The 20825-nt window shown below is 36.7% G+C and overlaps 1 protein-coding gene across 4 annotated transcripts in view; it reads right to left on the bottom strand.

Moving 5' to 3' along the window:
* Window positions 1-5371: 5371 nt before the first annotated feature.
* The window catches only part of TBCK (TBC1 domain containing kinase), a 219810-nt gene continuing 204356 nt past the window's right edge, over window positions 5372-20825 (bottom strand). For all 4 annotated transcript variants that reach the window (XM_026017616.2, XM_026017615.2, XM_072755530.1 and 1 more), the window contains one exon: window positions 5372-6457. In XM_026017616.2, coding sequence (XP_025873401.1) covers window positions 6347-6457 — 111 coding nt within the window. In that variant the 3' untranslated portion in view covers window positions 5372-6346. The remainder of the gene's footprint in view (window positions 6458-20825) is intronic.

Genomic DNA, 20825 nt, shown 5'->3' with positions numbered 1-20825 from the left:
GATTTGTGATATTTGCTGTTTCTATGGTGTAAATACTTCTGCTGTTGCCAATTTTAAGTTACCAGCGTGAGATCATTAAACATAGAGTTGGGAAGAAATGGGTATATTCAGCTGTCCCAAGCCACTAGGAGCCAGTTCCAGCACACTATAAGCCTTAAAATAATATGTTATTCTTCTATAAAGGACTGAAAAGTATGCTAATTAAATTGAAAAAAAGTAATAAGGATGGGAAACAAGAATAAATTTCAAGAGTGAATGATACAATTAATGCTTGGATTATACTAGATTTTAATGCTTTACCTAGTGATCACACTATTACAGTTTTCAAGAGAATATTAGGTCATGTACTGTTTTTTTTTAAAGTCACATTTCTATATAAAGATAGTAATATTTTCAAAAGCTGTATCTTTTAGAGTGGCAGGATGCAATATTTAGAATCTGATCTAATGCTTTAAATGCATTTGTTATAGCTCTAAGATTAGTCTTAAGCCAAGACTGGACAGAATTTTAACCTCCACCACCCAGAGGATTAATATATAATATTCAGGAATGTTGACAATACAATGCAATGAATACTTGGTACTCATCCATGCACTGTTTACTGGTCACAGTGAGCATTAGAACAGAACAGTATTATTGCAATGTTGCAGAGAATGCAAACTAAAAATGTGTCCTCTGAAGGAAGGAGAAAAAAATATTAAAGAATGTCAGTCCAAGGAGACATGAAGCCTGGAAGTCATGGTAGAAGCTACAAATACCACAGTCTATCTAAAGAACACTGAATTTTCCAAGATACAAGTTTAATCTTCATGTGACAAGCATCTATCATAAGACATTAATAAGAAAATTACTCAGAAAAGATATAAATACATGCAACTTAAAAATATGGCTAACTTTTAAAATGGCTTATTTGTAATGTGTACTGTTTCTAATATTAAATGCGATAAAACTGGGTTGCAAAACCTAAAGTTTGTGTGTGAGCACTTCCTAGTGTCAGACAGTGAAGGTTTTTAACACTCTGGTTATTTTTCCACATAAAATCTAAGGTGGTAGTTGTGAAGTTGTCTCAGGATGGAACATCCAAACAAAAATCTATCATAAATATTATTGTTTTGCTTCCCCTCTTTGGCTTAATGAATGTTTACCAAGAAGATTGAATTATTTGGTTAACAAAAGGCATATATGAGCCACGTATACCCTTGAGGTGACTATGTATGACTCCGATACAGTAAAACATTCACCAACTCTACAGCACTCTAGGCAGCAGTCCTATATCTTTAGAATGGGTTTTATCAGATGATACTACTGCATAAGATCTTTTAGAGAGGCTGTACCATACTTTTGATATTAATCTATAAAGAAGTACAATTGACCCTTGAACAATACAAGTTTGAACTGTGCAGGTCCACTGACATGAGAATTTTTTTCAATAAGTACAGTACAGTACTCTAAAGGTATTTTCTCTTCCTTATGATTTCTTTAACATTGTCTTTTCTCTAGCTTACTCTATTGTAAGGATAAAGAATTTAATATATATAATATACAAAATATGTGTTACTCAACTGTTTGTTATTGGTGAGGCTTAGGGTCAACAGTAGGCAGTCAAAGTTGTACATGGATTTTTGACTGTGTACGGATTGGTGCCTGTAACCCCTGTGTTGTCTAAGGGTCAACTGTATTTATGTAACTATTTGGAGAAGGAAACAGAGGAGTCAAAGATCCAGCACCATCTATGCTTTCCAAAAGTCTGACATTATTTATTGTTCTCATTTTTAGACAGATGAACACATGCCTAAAAACCTGTTCTAATTTTAGGACTTACCCCAACATTTCTTTCTTTTTTTTTTTTTTTAAGATTTAATTTATTTATTCATGAGAGAGAGAGAGAGACAGAGACAGAGACAGAGACAGAGACATATGCCGAGAGAGAAACAGACTCCATGCAGGGAGCCTGATGTGGGACTCCATCTTGGGACTCCAGGATCACACCCTGGGCTGAAGGCAGGCACTCAACCACTGAGCCACCCAGGTGCCCCCTTACCCAACATTTCTATTGAATACTTCCATCTGTCTACAACAGATTTGTCTTTCTTCACTCAATACCAGGACAGTCCCTCCTGCACCTTCCCTGATTTGGTGGGGTTATTTTTAGTCATTTCATGGAACAAAGAGTTCTTTGAGACTGTCACTTGTTTCTAGTAGTCAATATAAACTCCCTACTGGAAGGCCCAAGGCTGTGTCTTTTAATCCTATGTGCATTAAAACCACCATTCCTAGGGCCTATATTGATACCGGATATTCCATGGGCCTGATAGCATTTCAGTTCTTCTTCAGATCTGACATCAAGAAATTGGTTAAGTATTAAGACAGTTTTAATCTTTTTAAATTTAGCATTTTGGGACAACTGGGTGGCTCAGTGGTTGAGCATCTGCCTTTGGCTCAGGGCGTGGTCCCGGGGTTACGGGATCGAGTCCCACATTGGGCTCTCTGCATGGAGCCTGCTTCACCTCCTTCTGCCTATGTCTCTGCCTCTCTTTGTGTGTCTCTTGTGCATAAATACATTTAAAAAAAATTAGCATTTTTATGTTTTGGAAAAGATGCAGCTAGCTTAGTTTACTCTGTAGTTAGAAGTTACTTGTTCCAACATATAGAATTACAGAATTTTAGAGTTGGGTAGAACATTAGAGATTTTTTTCTTCACTCAGTGAATTGAGATTTCAATATATTTATATATGACCAGGTACCAGGTAAATTTGCATTGGAAAAAAATTACCTCTTTTTCCCTATCCATATAAATTCTAAAATCCCTAAGTAAGAGACCCAAGTTTTACACTTAACAAGCATCTCCAGTGTAGTGGGTTGCTGAATACAAAAAGAAGTACAAATTATGGTCTTTGACCTTAAGGAGCTCATGTTTTAATATGGGCCCCAAATGTGAACAGATAATTGCAAAATGATGTAATAAGTCTATTATTAGAAGTATGAATGGAATGCTTTGGGTATTGAGGCTTTTAATGCAGTATGAGGAAGACTGAGATGACTGGAGATGCTGCTGCTACTGGATTATGAAGGATTTATAAGTGTGAGTGTTTGTGCATTTTTGGGGCTGGTGGTGGTAGTAAGGGCATTCCAGGCAGATTGAAAAAGAAACATAGTGCTGATAGTGATAGTGTAGGAGTCAATGATATATTACAAAGGGCCTCTATAGAGATGCCTGGGTGGCTCAGCGGTTGAGCGTCTGCCTTTAGCCTAGGGCATGATCCTGGGGTCCTGGGGTTGAGTCCCGCATCAGGCTTCCTGCAGGGAGCCTGCTTCTCCCTCCACCTATGTCTCTGTCTCTTGCTGTGTCTCTCATGGATAAATAAATAAAATATTAAAAAAAAAAAACAAAAAACAAAGGGCCTCTACAGTTATGGGTCATATAGGTTTAGATCAACAAATAGTTGTTGAGGTTAATTTTGTTGAAAATATCTGCCACCGAATATCATTCCTAGCATGTAAGCACGGAAGTGACTGTATGTTCTTTCTTATTTTACTGTTGAGAATATTAAATATTCATAATTTGAATGTTTAAAAAACTCATTAAAAAATAAATCTAGGGACACCTGGGTGGCTCAGAGGTTGAGCTGTTTGCCTTTGGCTCAGGGTGAGATCCCGGGATTCTGGGATCGAGTCCCACATCGGGGTCCCTGCATGGAGCCTGTTTCTTCCTCTGCCTGTGTCTCTGCCTCTCTCTCTGTCTCTCATGAACAAATAAATAAAAATAAATAAGTAAAAATAAAAATAAATCTAAATGTATTGAGTTTTAAGAAAGATCAAATGCAAAATTGTGATGGAGGTTGGCTACTATTATCTTCTTACACAACTCTCCTTAATACCCAGGTCTTCATCTTCTCCTGCTACCTTCCAATTCATTCAATTCTCCACTCCTCATCCTTCTCTGCTTTCTCAGTAAGGCAAACTTAAAACTCAGAACCACTCCTTTCAAGTGATCAACAGTGCTGCATTATGTCCTCATAGTCATGAGGATGAATAAATCACAAAAGGTTGAAGGAAAGGATAAGAGGACTTAATGATATTTCTCTTACTATGGTAGATAATGATCTCAAAATACTATTAAGGAAATGGTGGAAAAATTTTCTTACTATTCTTAAATTTTTCTTTGTATATTGTGTAGGGGTCAGAGAATGATATAACCACTAATTATGTTAGTGTCTTGCATCTAATAGGTATTTAAGACATACTTGGTGAATGACTAAATATTATTCAATGAAGCAAAACAAAATGACATAGCCTCTGGGACAGCTTAGTATCTACACGCAAGAATGTGTTTGGATTCCCATCTTACACCATACACAAACATTAAATCAAAGATCTTGGGAGGGATTAATGGGGAATAACTGCTAATAGTTACAGAATTTCTTTTTTGGAGAATAAAAATGTTCTGGAATTAGACAGTAGTGATGATTGCACTATTTTGTGAATATACTAAAAACAACTGAGTTACACATTTAAAAAGGATGAATTTCATTGTATGTAAATTTTATCTCACTAAAAAAGTAGATGCAAAAAACCAAAACCTATAGAAATAAAAGCACAGCTAGAGTTGAATTGAGGCTCTTATTGAAATGTTCTACATCTAGTAGTCCTAACACTGAAGAGGAATATAAGTTAAAGAGGAAAAAAAACCCCACCACTGTTCAGTTAAAATTGAAGATAGTCAAGAAAGATGCTATATTTCAATAATTCTAAGATGGATATTTTTTCACATTTCTGAAATGGTAATGCATCTTATAATTGATGGTATGTCCAGTTAAATTGGCTGCATTTTTTCTTTCTTTATAGTATATACAATTATGACATGTCTTAGATTCAATGAAGTACACTACTTAATTTTTAGAATAATGTGGTATAGGGTGCTAATTATCTTCAATATAAGTTTTCCTCTTCCCACACAGTAAATAATAAAAATTTTAATAATAAATGTTTAATAAATTTTTTAAATAATTAAAGCTCAAAAAAATAAAATTTTTACCTGGGTAAATGATTGCTCAGCCAAAGGCTATATTCCCTGTTTTCTTACAGCTAAGTGTGGCCACATGTCTAAGTTCTGTCTAATGGCATATAAGCAGAAGTAATATGTGCAACTTCTGGTTTGTGCCCTTAAAGAGAAAGAACATTCTTTTCCTTCTCTCCTTTCTTCTATGCTCCCTCCCTTTTTCTTTGCTTCTCCCACACCCTCTCATTCCTCCTTCATTCCCTTCCTTCTAAATGGCATATGTGATGGTGTGAGCTGAGCAGCCATCTTGATCCATGAGACAGAAACCATGTACTGAGGGTGATAAAGCAATGTACAGATACCTGAGTTCTCTTTTTTTAATTTTTAAAAGACTTTATTTATTTATTCATGAGAGACAAACACAGAGAGAGAGGCAGAGACACAGGCAGAGAGAGGCAGGCCCCATGCAGGGAGCCTGATGTGGGGACTCGATCCCGAGTCTCTAGGATCACATCCTGGGCCAGAGGCTGTGCTAAACTGCTGAGCCACCTGGGCTGCCTGATACCTGAATTCTTAATGATTATACAACCAGTATACTAGCCCTAGACTCATTATGGAGACTTTAATGTGAGAAGTACAGTTCCAGTTGGTTTAAGTCACTCTTATTTTGGGTTTCTCTGCTATAGGTGATAAATAAATGTTCTATCTAATGTGAATGGTTTCTGACTTTCATTTTGCTGGAAGTAAATTATTATTACTTTTTTCAGTGGGCTAAATTCTTCTCAACAAACCATACACACACACACACACACACACACACACACACACACACACACACACACACAATCTGTTTGGGCCAAAAATGAGTCACTAAATATAGCATTCACTTATAAGGAATATATTGTGAATAGCTTTTTACTTTTCATTATCATGGAAAGATGACTTCAACCTTCATTCAGTCTATGGTTTTAAATAATACCTTTGTTAGGACTGTCTGTTCAGTGCAATGGGAGACAGATTTTTCAGTGCAACTGAGATTTCTTGATAATGCTAAATCTGCCTTGTCAGCTGAATTCCTCTGGCTTTGTGTTGCACTGTGGTAAAAATACATGATCGGATTTCACTGTTAAGGAAATTCTTTCAGCAATACATGTACAGTCAAGTTTGTTGCCTGGATAGCTGAACGTGTGGGTTATGAGATTAAAAAAAAAAAAAAGCTTCAGGACAAAACTTTATGGCAATGCCGCAATGTGGAAGTCTAGCTGTTTTAGAGTGGTGAGGCTATGAAGATTGTGCTGTTGAGGGCTGATATCACTCTGTCCTTTTCACAGTCACAGTCCTGGTTCTTCATATTTGAGGAGATGGGACGGTGAGGAGGCCTGTTGGCTTGATCTTATTAATGCCACCATCTAAAATGCAGATTCTTGGATATTTCATCTTCACAAGATGAGCTGCAAACTAAGAAAAAAAAAAGGCCAAATTTATAGAGGATATACAAAATCTCTATTTCTCCTATTCCATTTTTTTCTCAAGCTGTGAAAGACGAAACTACTTTAATAATACTATCACTGATGTATCAATGAATATCATTAATCGAGTTTTTAATATAAATCAAATCACCATTTAACATATTGACAGCTCCTTTATACTATGGAATAAATGTGTCTCTTTAGTTCTCTTTTTAAACTTGTCAGAACAGACAGTAAATATACATGGTAAATATTCAAATAGTATTACAGTGAGAAGTAAATTCCTCCTTCCTGTCTTCTCAGTTTCCCTCTCCAGAGGTCATTAATATTACTATTTTTCATGTATTCTTCCAGTGATAGTTAAAATATTCCCAAATCTATACTGAACAATTTGTGACATTACTGTCAATTTATTAGTTATTGCAATTCCATGTATTATGTCCAAGAGAGAGTCCATAAACTTGTAACATGTTTCTGGAGCAACTTCAATGAACAGTTTGAGACCACAAACTTGGGAATGAATTTGAAGAATTGATCTAAGAGGTCTTCTAGATGGCTAACAAAATAGGACTTCGAAAGGTTAACAAGACATACATATATCTTCCTGAGTTGGCCCACATCTACCTACCAGGATCATTGGTTATCTTTCTCCATTCCTTTGCCCTTATGATAAAAAAGTCCTGAATTACTTGTCAATCCTGATAGAAATGAGATCACTTTAGGATTCAGAGCAGTTTGGTTGTGCAGGTTACCCTTTGTTGGGAACACGTACTATTTCCTACCAACTCCTGGATATCCTTTAGTTCTTCTTCAAAAGCCCCTCACCTTCCCCCATCTGCCTAATTTCTACTTATTTCTCTACTCAATTTCTTCTCTACATGCTAAGTCTCCAGTACAAACCTCTCTTCTTAGCCCCCAAAATTCCTTGGGCAAATCTCTGTCTTTTGCTTACCGTGTTTATTTAAATTACCCATTTTAGAGCCTGCTTCATTTACCAAACTGTAAACTCCCCTAGGACAGTGAGCCTGTTCTGTTTCTTTTTATCCCTAGTGCTTGGAACATAACATGAGCTCAATCAATATATGCATGTTGGACTGAACTAAACTATGACAAATGACATACAACCTGAAGCAAAAGAATGAAGAAAAGAAGGGCTTTCTGGGACTCTGGCATTTTATTTCCATTCCCTCCCCTTCGTGGTATTCTATTCTATTCTATTCTATTCTATTCTATTCTAATCCTTGAGTATTTGTGTCCTCATGTTCTTTTCAATTATTTTGTCATAATCTGATCTCAGATCCCTCAAGAAAAATGAATACCTGCTGCCCGTGCTGTTGGGAATATTTGAAGCCTCAAGTAAGCAGTCTAGACTTTATGGTTCAAAAGCTGAATGTTTTGGTCAGGATAAGTTCAAGGCCTCAACACTGGGGATTCTGCTTTATTGATCTGGGTCTCAAGAATGTGTTTTTGTTGTGGTGCTGGTTGTTGTCTTAAATAAACACCCCTAGATTCTAATGCAGGTAGTCCGAGTACAATATTTTGAGACATACTACATAAGGCAAAAAGATAAAGGTATCAGTAAGTAGATGGATTGGATATTGCTGGACTGAGATTTTTAACAATCTTCAAAACTGCTCACAGAAATGGATCTTAATGCTGCTGATCCCACTGATCTTTTCCATTGTTCTCTGCGGTGCTTTAGTAGATTCAATGGCTATTGATATTTCAGATCCTATACTCTTAGCCACCTGAAGGCATCTTTAGTAGTAATTAATGTTGAAGAAAAACAGTGCTTCTGTATTTCAAAAAGTTATCAAGTGAGCTAGACTGCTAATGTGAACTGGTCTTCATACTATTCTTGCGTATTTCTCTTTGAACCTTAGTCCTTAAGAGCAGAGGTGCTAGATTCATCTGCTCTGAGTCAAGTGCAGGTAGCATAGTCCCTGGAACCATATGATTACTGAAACATCTTTGCTTCATTCTCTCACATGTAACAATACAATTACCATGTAGGCCGTAACTCTAAGATAAACATACCATTACTGAAAAAGTCTTATGATAAAGAAGTCTTAGCATTCAGTGCTTTCAAAAGACCGTACAAGTCAGAAACAAGTAAGGAAGGACTTCTTATTGTACATTTAACTTAATCTCTCTGAAACTATGCTGTAGAGCTAGAAAGAGTGCCCACAGTTGTAAGGAGGGACATAACAACTAGGTTGCTGTTGAGCTGGAAACGGTAAACGCAAAGTGGGCAGAACAGAGCACTTTGGAACAATTAGGGTGTTGCTACACGGGGGGGTCTAAGAAGAAAAGTAGAAACAGAATACAAGGAGATGGCAAATGTTTAGGTGCCTTGAAAAGCAAGGCTGTGCTTAAGTAAAGAAAAAGTGTCAATGTTGAGTTTTCAGATAAGGATTTTGAGTTCTGCTCTGCTTGTGGCTGCAATCACCCATGTTAAATACTGGCCCCTAACAGTGAAAGCAGGTCTGCATCTTTTCCACTCCTACCATGGCAGCGGTTCCTCTTTTCCATTTATTCATTTATTTATCAAATGTTTTAGTGAGCACCTACTGAGTACTAGGCATTGTTCCAGCTTTTGCAGTGCTTATAGATCAGTGGAGAGAGTAACTAACAAACAACAAGTAGTATGGCTATTACACAAGCAGAAGTTCAGGGTACCTCTGAATTCAACAGGGGCTAAGGGAGCTGTTCCCCCCTCTCCAGCCCTCTTTTCTTGATGCTTGAAGGGATTGGGAACCCAGATGTGATGGCCACTTTGTTGATCAGATAATACACTCTGTGGCTATAGTTTGAAAGGGAGGAAAGAAAGGGCTATGTACAGGGGTGGTTTCCACCATGTGAAAAAAAGCCATGCCATTTATGGAGAAGATATGTGGTAGAACAGAGGAGAACCAGGCAAGTAGAGTTCAGGGTCTCATCCATCTTTAACTCTTCATCTGGCAGGGCTTTGGCAGGGTTAGGGTGTTAACACACAGGGTACTGGACTTCAGGGATTAAGGATCTAAGGTAGCTTGCAGCTGTAGCTTTGGGAGAGGCCTGACCTCAAAGAGAAGTCACAAACCTAGACTCACTGAGCAATATCCTTGGCAGAAGTGGCAGGATGTCATATTGGACCAGTGGTTATAGAGCTCTCAGAATCTTCTGGGTGCTTTTAGTAAACAGTGATACCCAAGACCCACTCTAGATCAGTAATAAGTAGAATTTCTTGGGATGTAGCTCCAACATCAGGTTCTTTGTTTGTTTGTTTTAAAGACTCCTAGGTGATTCTATTGTATAGCTAGCATTTAGGATAATTTAACTAGGTAATGGGATTCATTTGCTGGTCAGGTTTGTCTGAGATCTCAAACTACAATTTTAGCAGGTATAGTCTTGTGTGGAGAGCAAGTTACTTTGCACTAAAAATGCTGTCATGTTTGCAGGGTTGGGATTTGTGAGACCAAGTCCTATGTGGAGAGAATGGGGTTCTGCACAACCAGCTGAGATCTATAGGTCAACATTCCATATGGAGTTGGCAGGGTTTGATATTTGCTGGAATAGAATTTGGGGACTCATAAATGGCAAGGTGGCTGCATTTCTTATGGGAAATATTCCCATGTGGAAAAGGCAAAGCTCTTACATTTTTGTCATTCCTCTGGTTAGTAGAATCTGGTGGTTCTTTTCATTTCTAGGGTTTAGTCAGACACACCTCAAAACAGCACTGTCTGAAAGTGGCAGGCCCTTATGGGTGGCACTCCCTTTTGTTTTCTCTGTCTTTCATCTTAGCTTGAATTAAGAGGCTGGCATGTTTGTCCACGGAAGTCAAGTTCTATTATAGGAGGAGAATAAGTGGAGGAAAGGGATATTTTGACCTGCCACAGAGTAGTGTAGCTTAACTAAGGCCAAGAAATTAAGGCTGAGTATGGCTAATATTTAAGAGAAGCACAGAACAGGATCATGTTGTTTCTTATTGGGTGTCCTAGGACGCAGGTTTGGTAGAACCCACAGGCAGCTAAGAAAATTTGGCTTCTGCAAGATTCTGAAAGGAGCACATTGTAGGACAATTAAGTTTCTTGATGTGAAACTTTGGCCTTGTGAGTTTAAGTCTGTATGGGGAACTGGACAATTGCCATAAATTGACTAACACTCTAGTGAAGCTCAAACTGAGGTCTTTTTCTCTTCCATTTTATTTGTCCATTCCTTTCCATCCAAATACTGCTAAATTTGGGATATGGAAATACTACTTTTAGTTGGACATAGAACTGAATAAGGGAACTGGTGAATTATCCTATAATGCAAAGCTGTAGTAATTTCATTTTCTTGGTTTTATGGATACGAGTTTGATGCTATATTAATCCTATGTATCCTCTTGACTCCTGCAATTCTGAAAATATGGTGTCCATTTAATATTTCTGACACTGTGTCATTGGGGCTGGACTGGTACTTCATGCAAATTATATACCTATTTCTAAGTTTGGCTGGACAACTCAATAAGTGTGGGATGAAAAAATATGACAAATAAAATATGGGATAATTTCTATATTTAGAGTACAGTGTGGCCTTTTGTTAAAAATAACCCAAGTGCTGTCTTGTTCTGATTATTTAAGAAATTCTGAGGTCATTAATAAGGGTCTTGATCATTTGAAGGGGTTATTTTTTGTGATTCCAATTAGAAACACAATTGGGAAATTTGGTAGTATAAAGATTGTATCTTTAAAAATTTTTAAAAAAAATAGTTTGTGTTACATAAGGGGATATATAAATTAATTGTAGTTTTTTTCTAAATAGCTGTAGTTTTCTTGTTTTAATTTTTGGTTTCCTATACAGTTTCCGTTTCCATCTTATCTCTTCTCATTCTCTCTTTTTATTAGGAAAAATGTCAAAGATCTATATAAAAATAGACAAGAATGGTATAATGAGCTCCTAGGTACCCAAAACCCAGTTTGAACAATTACAACTCAGACAATTTATTTCATTTGTTCCTCCTACCCACTCCTTTTGACCACATCCATTATTTTGATGTAAATCCCATATATCATTTAGTACATAAATATGTATCTTTGAAATAAAAATACTTAAAAGATATAACCACAGTACCATTATCACACCTAGAAAATATTAATAATAATCCCTTAATATAATTTAGTAAGTGTTCAAATTTACAATTACTTCATAAATGTTATCTTTTCCTCCATTCATCTATCCATTCATCCATCCCCTACTTATCTATATTTACAATGTTTATTTGCCTCAGGATCCAAACAAGGTTCATACATTGTGACTAATGGATGTCTTTTAGCCTCCTGTAATATATATATTTATTCTATCTCTTCATTTCTTTGCAGAAAGCCTATTCTCTCTTGAATCTATTCCAATCAGACTTTTGTCTCTATCACTCCCCTAAAATACACTTAAAAAGGTCAGCAAGAATATCCACTTTGTCACACTGCCAAATTCAATTTTTAAGACTCAATTTGGATCTGATTTGACCCATCAGCATTATCTGACACATTTGATTATACCTTACTCTTTTCAAAACTCTCTTCCATTGGCTTTCAGTAGGTCAACCTCTCCTAGTTCTCTTACCTCACTAGCTGATCTTTCCAGTCTGCTTTGGTATATTTTCCTTGTCTTCATGACTTCTGTCCCATTGCTGTTTTCTGAGTTCTCTTCTCCATCTCCATTCTTCCACTAAGTGATATCTAGTCCATGGCTTTAAGTCTCATCTGTACACTAATGCCTTTAAATTTATGTCTTTAGCCTCTTCCCTGAACTCTAAACTCATGACTCTCTTTCCTCAATATCTCTAGTTAAGTTTTCCAAACTTAACAGTTTCAAAGGAAAACACTTAATTTCTGCTTTTATCTCTACCTCTAAACTTCTGCTGAAGTCTTCCACACATATCAGGAAATAGCAGCTTTACTCTTCCAGCTATATAAGCAACAAATATGGATATATATTTCTTTTTTCTACCAAAGCATCATGTAGTTTCTAACTTTCAAAACATACTGAGAACATAATCACTTCTCACCACCTCTGCTATTGCCACACAAGCCCAAGCAATCATTATTTCTTAAATAGATTACACCACATATTATTCTAACTGGTCTTTCCTACTTCCATCCTTGCTCCAGTGGTCTATTCACCACACAACATGAGTGATCCTTTAAAAATGTTAGATCATATAACCTCTCTTTTCAAAGCATTTTAATGGCTCTTGGTTTTATTATTTTTTTTCAGAATAAAATCTAAAGTCTTTACTTTTATCTATGAGGTCCTACATGAGCTGCCAACCTGCAAACCCTTCCTCCACTCCCCATTTTCAGCCTCTTTAATCTCATCACATCTTAGATTATAGCAATAACTTCTTGTCTGACTGCTTCTCTCCTCATCACCTAAAGTCTTTCACTATATGGCAACCATAATGATTCTATTAAAATAAAAGTCATGGGATGCCTGGGTGGCTCAGAGGTTGAGCATCTGCCTTCGGCCTAGGGCGTGATCCTGGAGTCCTGGGATCGAGTCCCACTTCGGGCTCCCTGCATGGAGTCTGCTTCTCCCTCTGCCTATGTCTCCCATGAATAAAGAAATAAAATCTTAAAAATAAAATAAAATAAAATAAAATAAAATAAAATAAAATAAAATAAAATAAAATAAAATAAAAAAGTCAGATCATCATTGTTTCCCATGTTCTAGTGGCTTTCCATCTCATTCCAAATAAGGGCTTTCCTGATCATCTTATAAAGAAAATAAGCCACTAGCCTTCTTTCCCCTCATCCTACTTTATTTTCTATTTCAGCATTTATAACCCCTTGATATATATTTACTGACTATAATTGTAAGTATATTGTAAGCTCCATGAAAATAGAGACTTTGTTTTACTTATTACTGTTTCTCTAATGCCCAGAAGAGTGCCTAATACACAGAATTTGCTCTAATATCTACTGAAGAACTGATTCATTCATTCAAGAAATGCTTTTTGAGCATCTACAGTGTGTTAGGAAGTATGCTTGGCACTGGTTAAACTGCTTTATTGCCAGCAGAGAAGGAAAAAAGGATTTTAGGAAAATAGTAAGGAAACTAATTGGATCTGGTAAGAGTCAAATATTATTTTCTCTTATCCTTTACTAATAGAGTCTTTGCTCAACTCTTTTAAGTTGAAAGAGGTAAGATTTCTAAAACTTATGTTTTTAAAAGGTATCTACATAAGAAAAACAATTTATACAAAAATATTGATGATGAAGTTTATGAATATGTAAATAATAAACTCTTGTGTAATAATTTTGCTGTAGAAGTCCACAGAGTAGTCAGATGACAGTTAATTTTATTTCCAGTTAATTTCCATAGTTCAGGAACTGAAATAGATAAAATCATTTGAAAAGGATGCAGTGGAAGTTCTACTTTCTACTCTTGGGCTCCACATGACTTCTCAGCCACTGTTCTCTCAAGAAGCTTGGCAATTTCTAGTGGTATGTGGGCCATTTGTTTGTGAAAAACAAGTAAGTTAATATTTTCATGTGCAATGATAAATTTGTCTTTTTTTTTTTAAGATTTTATTTATTTATTCATGAGAGACAGAGAGAGAGAGAGATAGAGGCACAGACACAGGCAGAGGGAGAAGCAGGCTCCATGCAGGGAACCCGACGTGGGACTTGATCACACCTGGGCCGAAGGCAGCGCTAAACCAATAAGCCACCCGGGCTGCCCTCTTCGTTGTCTTTCTTATATGTAAGTCTAAGAAATCTCATGGGGGTTAAAGGAAGATAATTTAAATTTTTTAAAGTATACATTTTGATTAGAAATGGTAACAAAACTAGATATTTCCTGAAGGCAGGGGTGCCTGGGTGGCATAGTCAGTTAAGCATCTGACTTTTGGTTTCAGCTCAGGTCATGATCTCAGGGTCATGAGACTGAGCCCCACATCAAGTTTGGTGCAGTACAGAGTCTGCTTGAGATTCTTTCTCTCCCTCTTCCTCTGCCCCTCTCCCCACTTATGCACACACTCTATAATAAACAAATCTTAAAAAAAAATTTCCTGAAGGTGCATGATATCTCAGCATACTATAAGTCAATGCAACTTTTTTTTCATTGTTTGCTTTGTTGAAATCCCAATAATAGTCCTTTTCCTCCTCACATGTCAAAATGTTTTCCTTTCTTCCTCTTCCATTTTCCTTTGATCTCTTGTTTTCTTTGTTGATGTCCTCTACCAATCATGTGCTCTAAAGCAATTTAAAAAAAAAATTATAAGCTAGGGGCATCTGGGTGACTCAGTCGGTTAAGCGACTGCCTTTGGCTCAGGTCTTGGGAATGAACCCCACCTCAGCCTGGGTCTTTTGTTCCCAGGGTCTTGGGAATAGAACCCCACCTCAGCCTCCCTGCTCAGCGGGGAGCCTGCTTCTCTAGCTTCTTCCACTCCTGGCCACTTGTGCTCTCTCACTCTCTCTCTCTCTCAAATAAATAAATAAAATCTTAAAAAAATAAATTTGTAAGCTAGTTTATAATGGAGACAATGGATTTATACAGTTTCTTGAAACAAATTTAAGCATCTTTAAAGGGTCTTTTGGCAGTCTATTGTTAAGCCGATTACCTGGAATTTGTCTTCCATTCTGGAATAATGCATTTATAAGCTATTAAATTTAATTACAAGAATGAAAAACCCTACTTTTTATTGTATTGTAAAATACTAAGGTGCTTATTTCATATGTGGAAGGATTGTACGTATACACATTCTGTTTTAACTCTTTGAATTCTAGTCTGAACTTCTAAATCCTTAACTGATGTTTTCATACTCCTGTCCCATTAGCACTTCAAACTCCCTATGTCTAAAATTCATCACAGTCTCTCTAAATCTACTTTCTCTTCCTATCTCTGTTGAAGGTATCAGCAGTCCCCGCTGCCCCCCTGCCCCGACCACCACCAAAACCCAATCTGGAAATTTTAAGGTTATCTTTGACTTTTAAAGTTTTTTAAGGTTATTTTTGACTTTTGACTTTGACTCCATGTTCATTTAGTCACAAAGCTGTGTCAGTTCTCTCTGTGCTTGTCTTGGATCCATTCCTTTTTTCCGTTCCTCTGCTCCTACTCCATTTTAGATCCTAATTACTCTTGGATTAGTTCCTAAATGGTTCTTGTGCTTTTAGTTTTTCCTTTTCCATTTGCCTGGCACTCTGCTGCCTACACAGAGCAATTTGGGAGACCCTCAGAAATCCTGAGACCCCCCTAACACTATTGTGTAGACTTTTTTCTTTCTAAGGGCTATTGCCCTCAGGCAAGGTGATTCAAGATCTGTGGATCCTTTCCAAGGAATGGCTTGCTTCTCTATAGTCAGGAAGGACAATATATAATATCCAAAAGTCCTTACGGAAAATTTCATTTTGATAATATTATCTAAAGTTTCTTGGTATTTTGGGATCCCTGGGTGGCGCAGCAGTTTAGAGCCTGCCTTTGGCCCAGGGCGCGATCCTAGAGACCCGGGATCGAATCCCACGTCGGGCCCCGGTGCATGGAACTTGCTTCTCCCTCTGCCTGTGTCTCTGCCTCTCTCTCTCTGTCTCTCTGTGACTATCATAAATTAAAAAAAAAAAAAAAAGAAGTATTAAAAAAAAGTTTCTTTGTATTTTAAGGACAAAAGAAATTCTTCATTTTAGATTTATGCTTATTTATTCTTTATATAAATACATGCATCTATTTACATGTAAATTAGAAATTAATGAGAAGACAGTCTTTCCGTGTCCTGAATAAAGTAAGAGAAGATAGTGACAGAATGCTACCAGATGCCTTGAATCATATAATAAAAGCAGTGAGGCCATTTCCCCTATGTTCTTTGGAAAGTTGCAGGGCTTTGCCTATAATTCTCAGACAAACTCCTGTTTCCTTTTCTCCACAGCCATGATAGCTTTGCTAAACGGGGGCTTAGAAACTATTTAGACAGTGGGAGATTGCAAGCTTAAGACAAGATCAGCATAAAGGCAGAATCTGGGAAGAACCTAGCATGGAAATAGACTGGGAACATAGAGAAATTCTTTAACTGGTCTCTAGTTTTTGGTGTTTAAAAATTTATATTTTATTGCGATCAAGGGCAAAGGAGAGGGAAGACACCAAAAATAATTTGCCAAATGACTTTCTAAAATACAGCTGATATAGTATCACTTTTCTTCTTAAAAACCTTTAATAGTGCCCCATTGCTAAACGTAAACTCCTCAGTATAGTATTCAAAGCCATCTGTATCCAGACTCCTCACCTATCTTTCCAGACTTGTCTGTAGCTAAAAAAATGCTCTTCAAAGAAGCCCTTGCTTTCCAATCAGCATGTGCTATTTGCTTTGTCTGGAATATTCCCTCCTGACGATGGCTCTCCTCCCAAGACATTTCATTACTGAAATTCTACTCATAATTCAAGGTGTATTATCATCTTCTCCATGAAGGAACTTCATTTAACTGGAAGAAATTTCTTCCTTCTCACTGATTTTCTAGAACTTTAATTATAAATTTCACACAGCACATGCTACATTCTGCTTTGAGTTTTAATTGGTTGTATACATGTCTTATCTTCCTAACTAGAAGTTGTTGATGGCAAGAGACCATGTCTTTCTCCTTTCTGTTTCCTCATAATAGTTTCCATCAGGGAACTGGAGGGTATTATGCTGAGTGAAATAAGTCAATCGGAGAAGGACAAACATTATATGGTCTCATTCATTTGGGGAATATAAATAATAGTGAAAGGGAATAGAAGGGAAGGGAGAAGAAATGGGTAGGAAATATCAGAAAGGGAGACAGAACATGAAGACTCCTAACCCTGGGAAACAAACTAGGGGTGGTGGAAGGGGAGGAGGGCAGGGGGTGGGGGTGAATGGGTGACAGGCACTGAGGGGGGCACTTGACAGGATGAGCACTGGGTGTTATTCTGTATGTTGGCAAATTGAACACCAATAAAAAATAAATTTATTATTAAAAAAAAAGTTTCCATCAGAAAGAACTTTCCATCAGAAAGAACCATAAGAACTTAATGTTTGTTTTCTTGAATTAAACTAGTAGTTGATATTATTATTTTTTCTTTTGCCTTCCCCTTTTCACTAATTTCTGCATATGTTCAGTCTATAGTAAATTATTATTTTTCATGTGCTCATTCATTAACTTAGTCATTAATTCAAACATCAAATATTTATCAAGTGCTTTCTACTTCAAAGGCATTATGCCAGGAGCCAGGAGTACAATGAATATAATCCTTGTCCTCAGTGAGCTTGGAGTTTAGTTGGGGATACAGAGAAGTGAAGAGGCAATTAAAATGCCATTTGATAAATGCTATATAGAGCCATCATTTATAGTTGTACAAATTATGTCTTGCATGAGAGAACCTGGAAAAGAGGTAAATGCAGCATGAAATGTAGCCCCTCTTTTCTCTTCCAAACTTTGTGTCCTTACCTGTTGCTGTGTGTCGCTAAAGGAAGGATGGGTTTTTAAATAAAACACACAGAAATTCTATATATGATAGTGGTGCCATTGTCATTATAAAAGTAAAAAAGTATCCTATGAGCCCTTGGCAAGGGTACTTATACTTAGTCCCAGACTTGAGGAGTTAAGATAGAGTTCCTTGAAGAAATGGTATATAAACAGTCTTTTAAGACACATGGGAATTACCTAGGTGAACAGAAGTAGGAAGAATGCTCCAAGTAGAGAGAAATACAAAAAGATAGTACATAAAGAAATACAAGTAGTTCTTGCAGTGGAACCTAAGAGGCTAAGGGAAGAGCTGTGAGGGATGAGCTTGTTTCACAAAGCAGAGTCCAGATCATGAAGGGTCTTGTAAATCGTGAGTAGGATTTGAATTTTATTTTGAAGGCAACAGAAAGTCACAGAGACATTTTGACAAGGATCAGTTTACATTTCAAAAGCTTGCCCTAGTTGTGGGGCAAAACTGGGGGAACGGGATTGCAAGTCAGGCATGAGGTACTGGTGATCTGAGTTAAGACAGGTGGGGAGTAGGGATGAGGGAATTCCAGACCTAGTTAGCAAGGTGATAAGACAAACAATAATTTTCTATATAATTTGTCATCACTAGTTGAGAATGTGAGATAATTCACTATTTCATTCAAACAGACTGGGTGGTATAGAAAAAAATGTAGGAACTTTGTAGTTAACACAGAGTTTGAGTCAGGGTTCTGCCACTGGTTAGCTGTGGGATCCTGGGTATGTCACTTAGCTTTTGTGGCTTTAGTGTCCTCACCTGTTAATATGTAGTAATATATTGAGTAGTATACTTGAGTATTGTTGGATTAGATATAGTATGTATAAGTGCTTGATTCATAGTAAATAGTATAAGCTAGTTTTCTTCTTTCTTTTCTCTTTCCCTAATTGATCCATTAATAGGAGAGCCATTTACAATACCTTATACAGATTTAAACTTAAATAGCAGATTTGTCTCCAAATGGGGTATCAGGTAGGGTTTACAGTATTTATGAACTGTTTATAAAACAGTAAGTGCTACTGTTTACTAGGTTACATATACTTTGAGCAATTAGATGAAAACTATGGATCTATTCTCTTTCAAAAAATGACACATTTGTACATCACTTTACAGGTAATTTTAATTAGTTCAAATTCTAAAACTCATGATGGACTCTTGGTTTAAAAGTTTTCCTTTATACTAATCTAATTTTTAATTTATGATAGTTGATTGTGTTTATCCACATGGCAATTGGGATCTAGTGTTTATCCATATGGCAGTTGGGATCTTCCTATAGATTTACAGATTAGGTTTAACAATAGCTTATACTTTCAAAGAAGGCCTCTTAAGAATGGCTATGTGGATTTTTTTTTTTTTTGGAAAGCTGATATTAAGAAAATAGAAAACGTTTTTAGACATGACAAAGTTTTTTTGAAAACAGTTCTTATTCTAATAGGAAAAAAGGATACTGGCTTATATTAGAGGATAAGCCTCTTCTGATAAAATTCCATCATCTAATATCATCATGTATCAGGAGCCCTAATGAGCCTTGTGGTACATTTTCCTTTGATCTGTGATATTTGGGACCAGAATTTCAGCAACAAATCATTTATCAACTTGTGTTTATACTAGACAACTTAGAACAGTAAACCCATACTGTGTCTTAGCCACTGGCCATATTATACACATAGTATACTATGCTCTGAAAAGAATGTATACAATAAAAACTCAGATTCAAAACAGTTGGGGCTATGATGGATCATAGCCAAGTTCCAGCCTCTGTAGGTCAAGTGGGAGGGCAACTATGGTTAGTTTGTTAATCAGCCACAGACATTCCTGTGGTAAGGAGTAATTAATTAAATGGTGGGCCGTGGAGGGCAGGGTGGGTACGTAGAATAACACATACTGAGAAAAGATAACTTTCATCTTGTGACAGGTCATGAATATAAGGTGCCAGAGATCACAAGATTCAGAAGATGACTTGGCAGTTTTTCCTGAAAATTGGAAATGTGTTCCCTCTGTCTTTTTAAAAACTGCCTGTATACATAATACATCTAGTAAAGATGTTTAAAAAACAAAGTCTGGTTAGGTGTTTTAAGGCTCCCACGGTGCTTTTTACTTCACAAATCCTTTGAAAAGCTATGAGAACAGGGACTCTATAGGTCAAGTTTTAGCTGGGTGGTCTTTTAAAGTAAGTTATACTCCATCATTCAACAAAAGTTATATGGAAGACTTTTCACTGTTACTTGTAGGTCTCATATTATGTCTAGTGTGTTCAAGCCACATTAATATCTAAAATGTTTCCTTATAATCTGATATAAACCCACAGACCAAAACATTTGCTGACAAGAAGGCAAAGAATAAGCCAGGAAGAAAGCCAACTTTAACCATAGCCAGTGCTTATGGGTCTAAAATGACCAAGAAAGAATTCCTTGCATATTTGGAACTCATAAAAGAGATTCACTTCCCATTCTTTACCAAAATGCTTAAGGCACAATTATAAAGAGGCCTAATATATTTTCTGACAGGTAAGAGATCTCATACAAAGAGGTTTAAAAGTATTATATTAATCTGAAGACTAGGTAGATACTATCTGGAGCCAGAGAAGTCTACTGTGGGGACAACATATACTGAATTGGCTCAAAGTGTTTTCAGAGTCACCTGGTCCCCTCTGAGCACTCTTGCCAAGGGATGACAATGTGGAAGCCTTACATTACTGTAGTACAGACCGACTTTCAACCTAACATCCCAAACCAAATAACACTGGCTTCCAGAGGAGGGTAAATAAACACAAATGGACGGTCATTTTTTTTAGAAAAATAGCTGCAACGGCATGCTTTCCTTTTACGAATATGATTATTTGCAGTTGATAACATGCCATTTTATAATTTTAATTCTTACATGGGTATGTAGAATTT

The sequence above is a fragment of the Vulpes vulpes genome, chromosome 4 (genome assembly GCF_048418805.1).
Source record: "Vulpes vulpes isolate BD-2025 chromosome 4, VulVul3, whole genome shotgun sequence".
Lineage (NCBI taxonomy): Eukaryota > Metazoa > Chordata > Mammalia > Carnivora > Canidae > Vulpes > Vulpes vulpes.
The sequence above is the reverse complement of the archived record's forward strand: the minus strand, read 5'-3'. Positions and strand labels throughout refer to the sequence as shown.